The sequence below is a fragment of the Ahaetulla prasina genome, chromosome 6, assembly GCF_028640845.1.
Source record: "Ahaetulla prasina isolate Xishuangbanna chromosome 6, ASM2864084v1, whole genome shotgun sequence".
NCBI classification, from domain to species: Eukaryota; Metazoa; Chordata; class Lepidosauria; order Squamata; family Colubridae; genus Ahaetulla; species Ahaetulla prasina.
Genome location: NC_080544.1, coordinates 111619619 through 111632444, shown reverse-complemented (window position 1 = coordinate 111632444; position 12826 = coordinate 111619619). Strand labels below are relative to the sequence as shown.

General features: G+C 44.8%; 1 protein-coding gene across 5 annotated transcripts in view; it reads right to left on the bottom strand.

Annotated features, from left to right (window-relative positions):
• RUBCN (rubicon autophagy regulator) overlaps positions 1–12826 on the bottom strand; it is an 83909-nt gene that overhangs the window by 17041 nt on the left and 54042 nt on the right. For 3 of the 5 annotated variants that reach the window (XM_058187803.1, XM_058187801.1, XM_058187802.1), the window contains 4 exons: positions 12585–12645; positions 7162–7297; positions 5230–5310; positions 2719–2864 (listed from right to left, as the gene is read on the bottom strand). In XM_058187803.1, the coding sequence (XP_058043786.1) occupies positions 2719–2864; positions 5230–5310; positions 7162–7297; positions 12585–12645 (424 nt within the window). The remainder of the gene's footprint in view (positions 1–2718; positions 2865–5229; positions 5311–7161; positions 7298–12584; positions 12646–12826) is intronic. The other 2 variants (XM_058187804.1, XM_058187805.1) reach the window with 1 other exon arrangement.

Sequence of the window (12826 nt, the reverse complement as noted above, 5' to 3'; positions counted from 1 at the left end):
TTTAGCAGAGTGATGGCCTTCGGGAAAAAACTGTTCTTGTGTCTAGTTGTTCTGGTGTGCAGTGCTCTATAGCGTCGTTTTGAGGGTAGGAGTTGAAACAGTTTATGTCCAGGATGCGAGGGATCTGCAAATATTTTCACGGCCCTCTTCTTGATTCGTGCAGTATACAGTATATATTATGCCACCAGATTTGAAATTTTGGGCTTGGAGAATCTAGAACTACGCCGACTACGGTCTGACCTAAGCATAGTACATAAAATTGTCCGCTACAACGTCCTACCTGTCAATGACTACTTCAGCTTCAATCGCAATAATACACGGGCAAACAATAGATACAAACTCAAGGTAAACTGCTCCAAACTCGACTGCAGAAAATACGACTTCAAACCCCCCACAGCTTCAACCTTAAACTGTCTACCGTGGACCTCACCCCATTCCTAAGAGTACTCTAAGGGGCCGTGCAAAAGCGCACCAGCGTGCCTACCGCCCCTGTCCCACTGTCCCCATTCATTTCTTTCGTTCATGTCCATGTTTATACTTATACTTGTTTTCTCATACATGTTTAACAAACTAAATAAATAAAATAAAATAAATAAGCTTCCCCTAGGGCAGAGTCAAGAGAGGTCTAGAATCCTACGTAGCCACACGCAGATTTAAGTCCAACTTCCCTTGAATTCCATGTCCCCTTATCTAACTCTAAGCAGAAGCTGACTGTTAGTTGAGAAGATTCCTGCACGCAGGCCGTTCAGCAATAAATCACTTTAATTGAACCTTCACATGGGACCTGGTCTTTCGCACCTGATACCTTTCAGGTAGGTTTTAACTTTGAGCAATCGCTAAATGACTGATCCTAAGTCAATCCTTGTGGCTACATAAGGATCCTAGGCTAATTCCTCTCTTGGCCTCTCTACTTAGAATAGAATAGAATAGAATTTTTTATTGGCCAAGTGTGACTGGACACACAAGGAATTTGTCTTGGTGCATCTGCTCTCAGTGTACATAAAAGAAAAGATACGTTCATCAAGGTACAACACTTACAACACTTAATGATAGTCATAGGGTACAAATTTAACGCTTAATGATACAACACTTAATGATAGTCATAGGCCACAAATAAGAAATCAGGAAACAATCCATATCAGTATAGATCGTAAGGATAAAAGCAACAAAGTTACAGCCATACAGTCATAAGTGGAAGGAGATGGCTGATGGGAACGATGAGAAGATTAATAGTAGTGCAGATTTAGTAAATAGTTTGACAGTGTTGAGGGAATTATTTGTTTAGCAGAGTGATGGCCTTCGGGAAAAAGTTGACTCAGCCTTCCATCCTTTATAAGGTAGGTAAAATGAGGACACAGATTGTTGGGGGGGCAATGTTGACTTTGTATATAAATGTACAAATAGGATGAGACTATTGCCTTACACAATGTAAGCCGCCCTGAGTCTTCGGAGAAGGGCGGGGTATAAATTAAAAAAAAAACTGTTCTTGTGTCTAGTTGTTCTGGTGTGCAATGCTCTATAGCGTCGTTTTGAGGGTAGGAGTTGAAACAGTTTATGTCCAGGATGCGAGAGGTCTGTAAATATTTTCACGGCCCTCTTCTTGATTCGTGCAGTATACAGGTCCTCAATGGAAGGCAGGTTGGTAGCCATGGTTTTTTTCTTATAGTCTACATAAAGAGGAAACTTTAAAATCCACTATTTTAGCTATTCCAGGTTTCATTAGAAATATTCCCCATTTATGACTGTATGACTGTAACTTTGTTGCTTGTATCCTTACAATTTATACTGATATTGCTCCCTGATTGCTTAATTGTAGCCTATGACTATCATTAAGTGTTGTATCATTAAGCGTTAAATTTGTACCCTATGACCATCATGAAGTGTTGTAAGTGTTGTACCTTGATGAAGGTATCTTTTCTTTTATGTACACTTATTTATTTATTTAATTTATTTATTTATTCGCATTTTTATACCGCCCTATCTCCCAAGGGACTCAGGGCGGTTTACAGCCTGATAAAAAACATACATATAAATACAGAATAAAACATCAATTAAAAAACTTATTAAATAAGGCCGAATATTTAAAATAGCAATAAAAGTAATAAAACCCCAATTTAAAACCAAATTTAAAATTTAAAATTCTAGTCCAGTCCTGTGCAAATAAACAGATGTGTCTTAAGCTCGCGGCGAAAGGTTCGAAGGTCAGGAAGTTGGCGAAGTCCTGGGGGAAGTTCGTTCCAGAGGGTGGGAGCCCCCACAGAAAAGTCCCACTGAGAGCACATACACCAAAGTCAAATCCCTTGTGCGTCTAATCACACTTGGCCAATAAAAAATTCTATTCTATTCTATTCTATTCTATTCTATTCTATTCTATTCTATTCTCCTCTACTTTACTCTCTTCTCTTCTCTTCTCTTCTCTTCTCTTCTCTTCTCTTCTCTTCTCTTCTCTTCTCTTCTCTTCTCTTTTCTCTTCTCCTCTCCTCTCCTCTCCTCTCCTCTCCTCTCCTCTCCTCTCCTATTCTATTCTACATGGGAGAACTGGAAGGAGGCAGGAATAAAACTTTTTATATTGCTTTGCTTCCTTGAAATACCTTCCGACTTTCTTCTGCTTTGAGCAGAACTTTGTCAAGACACCAATGAGCTTCTTGGGGGGTCACACGCACAAACGAAGATACACAGAGACACAAAACTTCACAAACAGTAAACAGCCCTCCTTACGTTGGTGCTGGATGGATATTGAAGATGATCTGCGGGCGTGGAGGGGCCCACTCCAAGTTCCCCCGCACCCGAATGCGGAGCTTGTAAATATCGGCGTGTTCTCCATCGTCCGGAGAGATGGGTACGGAATCGGGAATCGGCAACAGCTGTAAAAACGAAGCAAATTCAATGTACACAATGAAGACCAGCAACGTTTTGTCTGGTGGTGGTCTTCTTTTGATGAAAAGAAGGGCTGGGGAGAAGTGACATGAGAACAGTCTTCCAATATTGGAGGGGGCTGCCCCAAAGAAGAGGGAGGGCACCAGAAGACAGAAGCAGCAACGGATGGAAACTAATCAAGGAGAGAAGCAACTTAGAATGTAGGACAAATTTCCTAACAGTGAGAACAATTAACTAGTGCAGGGGTCTGCAAACTTGGCTCCTTTAAGACTTGTGGACTTCGACTCCCAGAGTTGAAGAGTCGACTCTGGGAGTTGAAGTCCACAAGTCTTAAAGGAGCCAAGTCTGCAGATCCCTGCACTAGTGGAACAGCTTGCCACCAGACGTTGTGGGTGTTCCAACACTGGAAGTTTTTAAGAAGGGATTGGACAACCATTTGTTCAGAATGGCATATAGTTGTGGCCAAAATGGTAGAAACCTTTTGGGGAAAGTGTAGTTTTGAGGTTTGATGGCTAATAACACTGCTGGAATTAACTCAATGGAAAATCTATGGAGCCGATTAAAGAAACTGGTTAGTCAGAAGCGACCCAAGCAATAAAACCCAGTTAATAGAAGCCATCATTCAATCTTGGTTTCACATTAGAACAGCTGCAGAACTCAAAAGACTTGGTTTGCTCCATGGCGTTGTAAGGCCGTCATTCATGCTAAAGGTTACCCAATTAAGTATTAACTGACATGGTGATAATTTTTGCGTGTCTCATTTTTTCTATGTGTTTTACTTTTCTTCTTTATACTGTAACTGATATTCTAACAGTATATCCTTCATAGAAGTTATTGCATTACATTCTTGATTCAATTATCTTTCCATTGATATCTAATTTTATAGTACTACTCCCCCCCATAAAAAAAATGGTGTTATTAGCTAGTTTTAGAAAATACACTTTTCCCAAAAGGTTTCCACGATTTTGGTCACTACTGTAGGTTCTCATGTTTGAGCATCTGAATTGTGATCATGTGATCACGGGGATGTCACAACGGCCTTAAGTTTGAAAAATGGTCCTAAGTCACATTTTTTCAGTGCCGTTGTAACTTCGAAACAGTCACTAAGCAAACCGTCGTTAAGCCGAGGACGACCTGTACTCCTTAATTCTATGGACTGCTGTTTGGAAAGTAGTTTCGCCTCGACCTTACCATGCAGCGTATTCAATAAACAGTTCAGATTTTCCGAAATGGGATGAAGCTGGAGTTTTATTTTGGGTTTTTGAGCGGGCTGGGGACAGGGGCATTGTGGGGGGAAAAGCAGAAATTTACCAATCGCAGCTGCGACTTATTTGCCAAGCCGACGCAGGAGTGAATCGGGAAGTGCTTGAGTTAAAACAGTACGGGAAAGCGGCAAGGGATCCTGGCCATGTGCTGAGACCACCTAAGATTACACACTAGCATTGTTAGTCCTGTTTTCAAGAGTATGTGAAATTTCCCCCCCTCCCCACACTCCCCTTTTCATCACACAAAGCAAAAACTTTGCCTCGGGTTTTTGCGCTTTGAGGGTATGTAAACAGGGCTGTTTCTTATCGAAAATCCTTTTTCCAAGTTTTTTTATTTTTTATAAATGTATCACATCAATGCGTGAACAGTGTGACATCTGGGTGTCATACATTCTAATACAAATAAAACTATCAAAGTTCATCATAATTATTACATTCAATCAACTTATATATTTCTAGTAAATAATACGCATTTGTCTTAGATCGCAATCTATCATTGTTCGGGTTATTCCACGTTTTCTCCTGTTATTGCTTTCATTTTATTATGCAAAAATGTGTACAGTGATATTCCCCTTATTTCTATCCCCTATTCTAGCTTTTAATCATATCACCCTTTATTAAAAGATTTTTCCTTTCTTTCCTTTCTAACTTCTAATCATGTTGCCTACTTAAAAAAAGAGAGAGAAAAGAAAAGAGAGAGAGAGAGAAAGGGAGGAGCAAATCAAAACAATATAAAAGGAAAGAAATCATCCATCCATCATCTCTTGCCCACTTCGATACTTTTAATTGCTATGTTTTAAGACAAGAGGTCTTCAAACTTGGCAGCTTTAAGACTTGTGGACTTCAACTTCCAGAATTCCTCAGCCAGCTTTGCTGCTGTACTTATGAAACTCAAACTGAGACGATTGAACTGCTGGGTTTCCCCTGCAAACAGCCCTGGTTACATGCCTAATATTGTCTTCTACTGCAACGATGCTGGCTCTACACACTACATCAAACCACACCAGCACTCCCAACGCATTTGTTTGTGTCGAAAAGCCACTAAGAGCACACGGTCGGTCAGCGCCATGCTCCCCTTGGGACCTACCAGCAGTAGCTTCGCGGAAAGCCGTCTTTTCTTATACCACTTGGGGCGCTTAAAAAGCTTTTTAAGAAACTTTATCGGACCCTGAAAACCAACACAAAATATTCTAGAGAGAAGTTCCCCGAAAATGGGCTCCAGCACGAATCCAAAAGCTCAGAAGACCAAACCTCTGGTCCCGGTAACCAACCAAGATTGGATCCTGCAATAAGGGCCGCGGTGTGGCTCAGGCTATAAAGACAGCCTGTTATTAAACACAGCTGCCTGCAATTACTGCAGGCTCGAGTCCCACCAGGCCCAAGGTTGACTCAGCCTTCCATCCTTTATAAGGTAGGTAAAATGAGGACCCAGATTGTTGGGGGGGCAATAAGTTGACTTTGTATATAAATATACAAATAGGATGAGACTATTGCCTTACACAATGTAAGCCGCCCTGAGTCTTCGGAGAAGGGCGGGATATAAATGTAAATTAAAAAAAAAAATTATCATCTTCTTTTAACGACTCCCATAATCCCTTGCGGGGTGGAGTTCTGGGCAACTGAATGGAGCTAGCAGGGTGTTTTAATGGCCGGATGCCCTTCCTGTTGCCAATGCAGAGTTTTGTTCCGCAGATATATTCTCCTTGTGCCCAGAGAGAGAAATATCTGCCTCTACCTAGGATCGAACTCACACACCCCTGATTGTGAGGCGAGAGTTCCACGTCTAAGCCACCGCACCACTCTATTCTGCAACATTATTCCAGGGACACATATATATTCGCCTTCATATGTGACAAACAATCTTGGGGATTCCCCTCTAAATTTTCGGAAGCTATAAATAATGTTTATTTATTTATCCCCTGCCCCTGCCCCAGTTGTGCCTGACTCTAGGGGGCACTGCTCATCTCTATTTCTTGGCTGAGGAAGCCAACGTTATCCAAAGACGCTTCTGTGGTCATGTGGCCGGCATGACTATACACCCAAGGCCCACGGAACACTGTTACTTTCCCACCAAAGTACAGTAGTGGCCAAAATTGTGGAAACCTTTTGAGAAAAGTGTATTTTTAAAAGTAATATTTATTATTATTATTATTATTATTATTATTATTATTATTATTATTATTATTATTATTATTATTATTATTATTATTATTATTTGATTTCTATACCGCCCTTCTCCCGAAGGACTCAGGGCGGTTTACAGCCAGGTAAAAAACACAATGAAAACATACAATATACAGCTAAAACCAATTTTAAAAAAACAATTTGGCCCAATTAATTAAAATATACATTTAAACCATAAAAAACCCCATTAAAATTACTAATAGTTTTTAATTTTATGCCAGTCCTGCACGGAAGAATAAGTAGCTAATAACACCACTTTTTTGGGGAGTAGTAGCATCCAATTATATATTGATGGAAAGAGAATTGAATCAAGAATGTAATGCAGTAACTTTTCGGAAGGATTTGCTATTAGAATAGCAATGACTGTATAAAGAAGAAAAGTGAAACACGTAGAAAAAAACGAGAGATGCAAAAATTATCACCACAGAAAAAACGAAAAATGATCACCATGTCAGTTAATCCTTAGTTGGGTCACCTTTAGTATGAGTGACAGCCTTACAACGTCTTCCCATGGAGTGAACCAAGTCTTTGAGTTCTGCAGCTGTTAAAATATAAAACCAAGATTGAATGATGGCTTCTATTAACTGGGTTTTATTGCTGGATCGCTTCTGACTAAGTTTCTTTAGTGGGCTCCATAAATTTTCCATTGGGTGAAGGTCTGGGCTATTCCCAAACCATTCCAGCAGTGGAATAGGATTATTTTGAAACTCCCCAAAAAAGGGGGTGTTATTAGCCATCAAACTTCAAAAATACACTTTTCCCAAAAGGTTTCCAGAGTTTTGTGGAAGCGAAATTAGTCAGTGTAGCAGCTGACCACCTGCCCAGAGAGGCGTACCTTCTGCGGGGCGTCATGCTCGGGCACCAGCCACTCCAGTTCAGACGCTGCGGGCAGTTGCATCCCTTCGAACTGCTTGAGTAAGCCCATGGCTACGGCTTCTGCCGAGTTGGAGTTGAGGAAGCTGTGGTAGCTCCTGGAGGAAGTGGTCGAGAAGACAACTCATGTCAAAGCAAGAGGACGGGATCGGTGCTTTTCAACCGCGGCAACTTTAAAGCTGTGGGGACTTTTGTCTCCCAGAAATCTCCAGTTATATGGGTGGAGGGCAACCCTCAGAATTCCTCCCAAACCAGTCAACCTTGACAACTTTTAAGATGAACTTTCTTTTCTGGAAGAAGCTATTGAAGGGTGTGGAATCAGATATTTTCCTTCCTCCCTCCCTCATTCCTGTGTCCTTCCCTCCCTCCTTCTTGTCTTCCTTCCTTCACCATCCCCTTCCTTCTTTTGTTCCTCCCTCCCTCCCTCCCTCATTCCCAGCTCCTCCCTTCCTCCCCCTCCTCCCTCCCTTCCTTTCCTTCCTACCTACCATTATCCTTTCTTCCTTCCTCTCATTCCCATCTCCTTCCCTTCCTACCTACCATTATCCATCCATCCATCCATCCTTCTTTCTTTCCTTCCCTCCCTTCCTCTCATTCCCGTCTCCTTCCTTCTTTCCTCATTCCTGTGTCCTTCTCTCCCTCCTTCCTGTCCTTCCTTCACCATCCCCTTCCTTCTTTTGTTCCTTTCTTCCTCCCTCCCTCCTTTCCTCCCCCTCCTTCCTTCCTTCCGTTTCCTTCCTACCTACCATTATCCTTCCTTCCTTCCCTCCCTCTCATTCCCATCTCCTTCCTTTCCTTATCTATCTATCCATCCATCTTTCCTTCCTTCCTCCCTCCCTCCCTCTCTCATTCCTGTCCTCCCTCCCTCCCCCCTTTCCTCTCACTCCCATGTCCTTCCCTTCCTACCTACCATTATCCATCCACCCATCCTTCTTTCTTTCTTTCCTTCCTTCCCTCCCTTCCTCTCATTCCCATCTCCTTCCTTCTTTCCTCATTCCTGTGTCCTTCCCTCCCTTCTTCCTGCCTCCCTTCCTTCACCATTTCCTTCCTTTTGTTCCTTTCTTCCTCCTCCTCCTCCTTTCCTCCCTCCTTCCTTCCTCCTTTCCTCATTCCTGTGTCCTTCCTCCTTCTTCCTGCCTCCTTCCTTCACCATCTCCTTCCTTTTGTTCCTTTCTTCCTCCTTCCTCCTTTCCTCCCCTCCTTCCTTCCTCCTTTCCTCCCCCGCCTTCCTTTCTTCCGTTTCCTTCCTACCTACGATTATCCATCCTTCCTTCCTTCCCTCCCTCCTTCCCATCTCCTTCCTTCCCTTATCCATCCATCCATCCATCTTTCCTTGCTCCTCCTCCCTCTCATTCCTGTCCTCCTCCCTCCCTCCCCCTTCCTCTCACTCCCATGTCCTTCCTTCCTACCTACCATTATCCATCCACCCATCCTTCTTTCTTTCTTTCCTTCCTTCCTCCCTTCCTCTCATTCCCATCTCCTTCTTCTTTCCTCATTCCTGTGTCCTTCCTCCTTCTTCCTGCCTCCCTTCCTTCACCATCTCCTTCCTCCTCCTCCTCCTCCCTCCTTTCCTCCCTCCTTCCTTCCTCCTTTCCTGATTCCTGTGTCCTTCCTCCTTCTTCCTGCCTCCTTCCTTCACCATCTCCTTCCTTTTGTTCCTTCTTTCTCCCTCCTTCCTCCTTTCCTCCCTCCTTCCTTCCTCCTTTCCTGATTCCTGTGTCCTTCCTCCTTCTTCCTGCCTCCCTTCCTTCACCATCTCCTTCCTTTTGTTCCTTTCTTCCTCCCTCCTCCTCCCTTCCTCCTCCCTCCTTCCTTCCTCCTTTCCTGATTCCTGTGTCCTTCCTCCTTCTTCCTGCCTCCTTCCTTCACCATCTCCTTCCTTTTGTTCCTTCTTTCTCCCTCCTTCCTCCTTTCCTCCCTCCTTCCTTCCTCCTTTCCTCCCCGCCTTCCTTTCTTCCGTTTCCTTCCTACCTACGATTATCCATCCTTCCTTCCTTCCGTCCCTCATTCCCATCTCCTTCCTTCCTTATCCATCCATCTTTCCTTGCTCCTCCTCCTCCCTCATTCCTGTCCTCCTCCCTCCCTCCCTTCCTCTCACTCCCATGTCCTTCCTTCCTACCTACCATTATCCATCCACCCATCCTTCTTTCTTTCTTTCCTTCCTTCCTTCCTTCCTCTCATTCCCATCTCCTTTCTTCTTTCCTCATTCCTGTGTCCTTCCTTCCTTCCTCCTCCCTCCTTCCTTCACCATCTCCTTCCTTCTTTTGTTCCTTTCTTCCTCCCTCCCTCCCTCCTTTCCTCCCTTCCTTCCTCCTTTCCTGATTCCTGTGTCCTTCCTCCTTCTTCCTGCCTCCCTTCCTTCACCATCTCCTTCCTTTTGTTCCTTTCTTTCTCCCTCCTTCCTCCTTTCCTCCTCCTTCCTTCCTCCTTTCCTCATTCCTGTGTCCTTCCCTCCCTTCTTCCTGCCTCCCTTCCTTCACCATCTCCTTCCTTTTGTTCCTTTCTTCCTCCCTCCCTTCCTCCTTTCCTCCCCTCCTTCCTTCCTCCCTTCCTGATTCCTGTGTCCTTCCTCCTTCTTCCTGCCTCCTTCCTTCCTCTCATTCCTGTGTCCTTCCTCCTTCTTGTCTTCCTTCCTTCCTCCTTTCCTCCCTCCTTCCTTCCTCCTTTCCTCCCTCCTTCCTCCTTCTTGTCTTCCTTCCTTCCTACCTACGATTATCCATCCTTCCTTCCTTCCCTCCCTCATTCCCATCTCCTTCCTTCCCTTATCCATCCATCTTTCCTTGCTCCCTCCCTCCCTCTCATTCCTGTCCTCCCTCCCTCCCTCCCCCCTTCCTCTCACTCCCATGTCCTTCCCTTCCTACCTACCATTATCCATCCACCCATCCTTCTTTCTTTCTTTCCTTCCTTCCCTCCCTTCCTCTCATTCCCATCTCCTTTCTTCTTTCCTCATTCCTGTGTCCTTCCCTCCTTCTTCCTGCCTCCCTTCCTTCACCATCTCCTTCCTTTCTTCCTCCCTCCCTCCCTCCTTTCCTCCCCTCCTTCCTTCCTCCTTTCCTGATTCCTGTGCCCTTCCCTCCCTTCTTCCTGCCTCCCTTCCTTCACCATCTCCCTCCTTTTGTTCCTTTCTTTCTCCCTCCTTCCTCCTTCCTCCTCCTCCTTCCTTCCTCCTTTCCTGATTCCTGTGTCCTTCCCTCCTTCTTCCTGCCTCCCTTCCTTCACCATCTCCTTCCTTTTGTTCCTTTCTTCCTCCCTCCCTCCTCCTTTCCTCCCTCCTTCCTTCCTCCTTTCCTGATTCCTGTGTCCTTCCTCCTTCTTCCTGCCTCCTTCCTTCACCATCTCCTTCCTTTTGTTCCTTTCTTCCTCCTCCTTCCTCCTTTCCTCCCCTCCTTCCTTCCTCCTTTCCTCCCCCGCCTTCCTTTCTTCCGTTTCCTTCCTACCTACGATTATCCATCCTTCCTTCCTTCCCTCCCTCCTTCCCATCTCCTTCCTTCCCTTATCCATCCATCCATCCATCTTTCCTTGCTCCCTCCCTCCCTCTCATTCCTGTCCTCCCTCCCTCCCTTCTTCCCCCCCTTCCTTCTCATTCCCATCTCCTTCCTTCCTCCCTCCCTCCCCATCTTTTCCCTTCCCTTCCTGCCTTCTCTCCTCCTGTGGAAGGTGTGCCCCCCTCCCTTCCCAACCCAAAACACCCCCTCCCATGTCTTGGACCGCCCTGACTCCCATCTGGTCTTAATCACTGCTGCTTCTCCTGCGTGGTCCATGCTGGGTTCACCCCATCCCTGTGCTGGAGCATAGAAGCCAACTAACTACTTGTGTTCTTGGTGGGTATGTAATTTAGAGCAGGGGTCTCCAACCTTGGCAACTTTAAGACTTGTGGACTGGGGCTTCTGCGTTACTCCCTGCTCCAAGACATGGATGAGCTCTCCAATGAGTCTCGCCCTACTACTTCTCTAAGTCGCCTTTTAATTAAGGGGCCCTGAAGATGGCTTCCAGCTTCTACCTCCAGCTGGATTGGATCTCAGAACTTTTGAAGGCTGATATTTAGCAACCTCTCCCCCCCCCCAAATCCAATCTCTAAATCAAGGGTCTCCAACCTTGGCAACTTTAAGACTTGTGGACTTCAGCTCCCAGAATTCCTCAGCCAGACGTGTCTGTTTCTTTTGCTCTTACCTGCCGAAGTGGAGAGATTCCAGAGGAAAGGATTGCAAGAGAGTAAGCAAAGCTGGCTGAGGAAGTCTGGGAGTTGAAGTCCACAAGTCTTAAAGATGCCAAGGTTGGAGACCCCTGCTCTAAATTACATACCCACCAAGGACCCAGGTAGTCCTTGACTTACAACCATTCGTATAAGGACCGTTTTAAGTTACCATGGCATTGAAAAAAAGTGACTGGCGACCGTTTTTCACACTTAACAACCATTGCGCCATCCCCGCAACGGTCGCATGATCACGATTCAGGCGACCGGCAACGGACTCATATTTATGACGGTCGTAGTGTCCCAAGGTCACGTGATTCCCTTTTGCGACCACCTGACAAGCCAAGTCAAGCCGGGGGAAGCCAGATTCCGTTAACCACCAGATTATTAACTGAATGACTACAGTGATTCGCTCAGCAACTGTGGCAAGAAAGGTCATAAAATGGGGCAAAGCTCACTTAACAACCGTCTCACTTAGTAACACAAATTTTGGGCTCAACTGTGGTCCCAAGTCAAGGACTAGTTGTAGTCCTGACAAAACCTGTCATCTTTCTGACCTAAAACTAGCAACCAACTGTTTTTAACTGTTTTTCCTGACCATTGCAGAGGGTTGGACTAGATGACCTTCAGAAGTCTTTTCCAACACCGTGATTCTATGAGTGGTTCCCACCTGCATTTCAGCTCTCAACATTATCCATGTGTGATTCATAGGGGGAAAAAAACCTATGGGAAGTCCTCAACTTATGACCACAATTGAGTCCAACATTTCTGTCACTAAGTGAACCATTTGTTAAATGAATTATGCCCCATTTTGCGACCATTCTGGCCACAGTCCTTAAGTGAATCATTGCAGTTGTTAAATTAATAACCTGGTCGTTAAATGAATCCAGCTTCCCTATTGACTTTTCTTTTCAGAAGGTCGCAAAACAGGATCATGTGACCTCGGGACACTGCGACCGTCGTAAGTCTGAGTCAGTTGCCAAGAGTCTGAATTTGGATCATGAGACCCAGGGGAATGCTGCAACGGTCGTAAGTTTGAAAAAAAACAGTTGTAAAGTAACTTTTTCCAGGGTTGCTGTGACTTTGAACGGTCACTAAGTGAACTGTTGTAAGTCGAGGACTACCTGTAACTGAATCCAGGTTGGGCTGGGCTGAAGGAGGGAGAACGAAGCATCAGAAGTAGGCATACGTACGTGGAACCAGAGGAAAGGAAGGACTTTTTACTCGGGGGTTGGCTCCTCTTGATGTCCGCATCTAAGTCGCAACATAACAAGAGATGAAGAAATGTCAAATTTGAAATGGAATACAGAAAAACAGCTGGAAGGGACCTTGGAGGTCTTCTAGTCCAACCCGCTGCTCAAGCAGGAGATCCTATACAATATTTGATCTGGTGAATTTCTCTTGATTTAAGAAGCTTCTAAATGGGACCACCGCA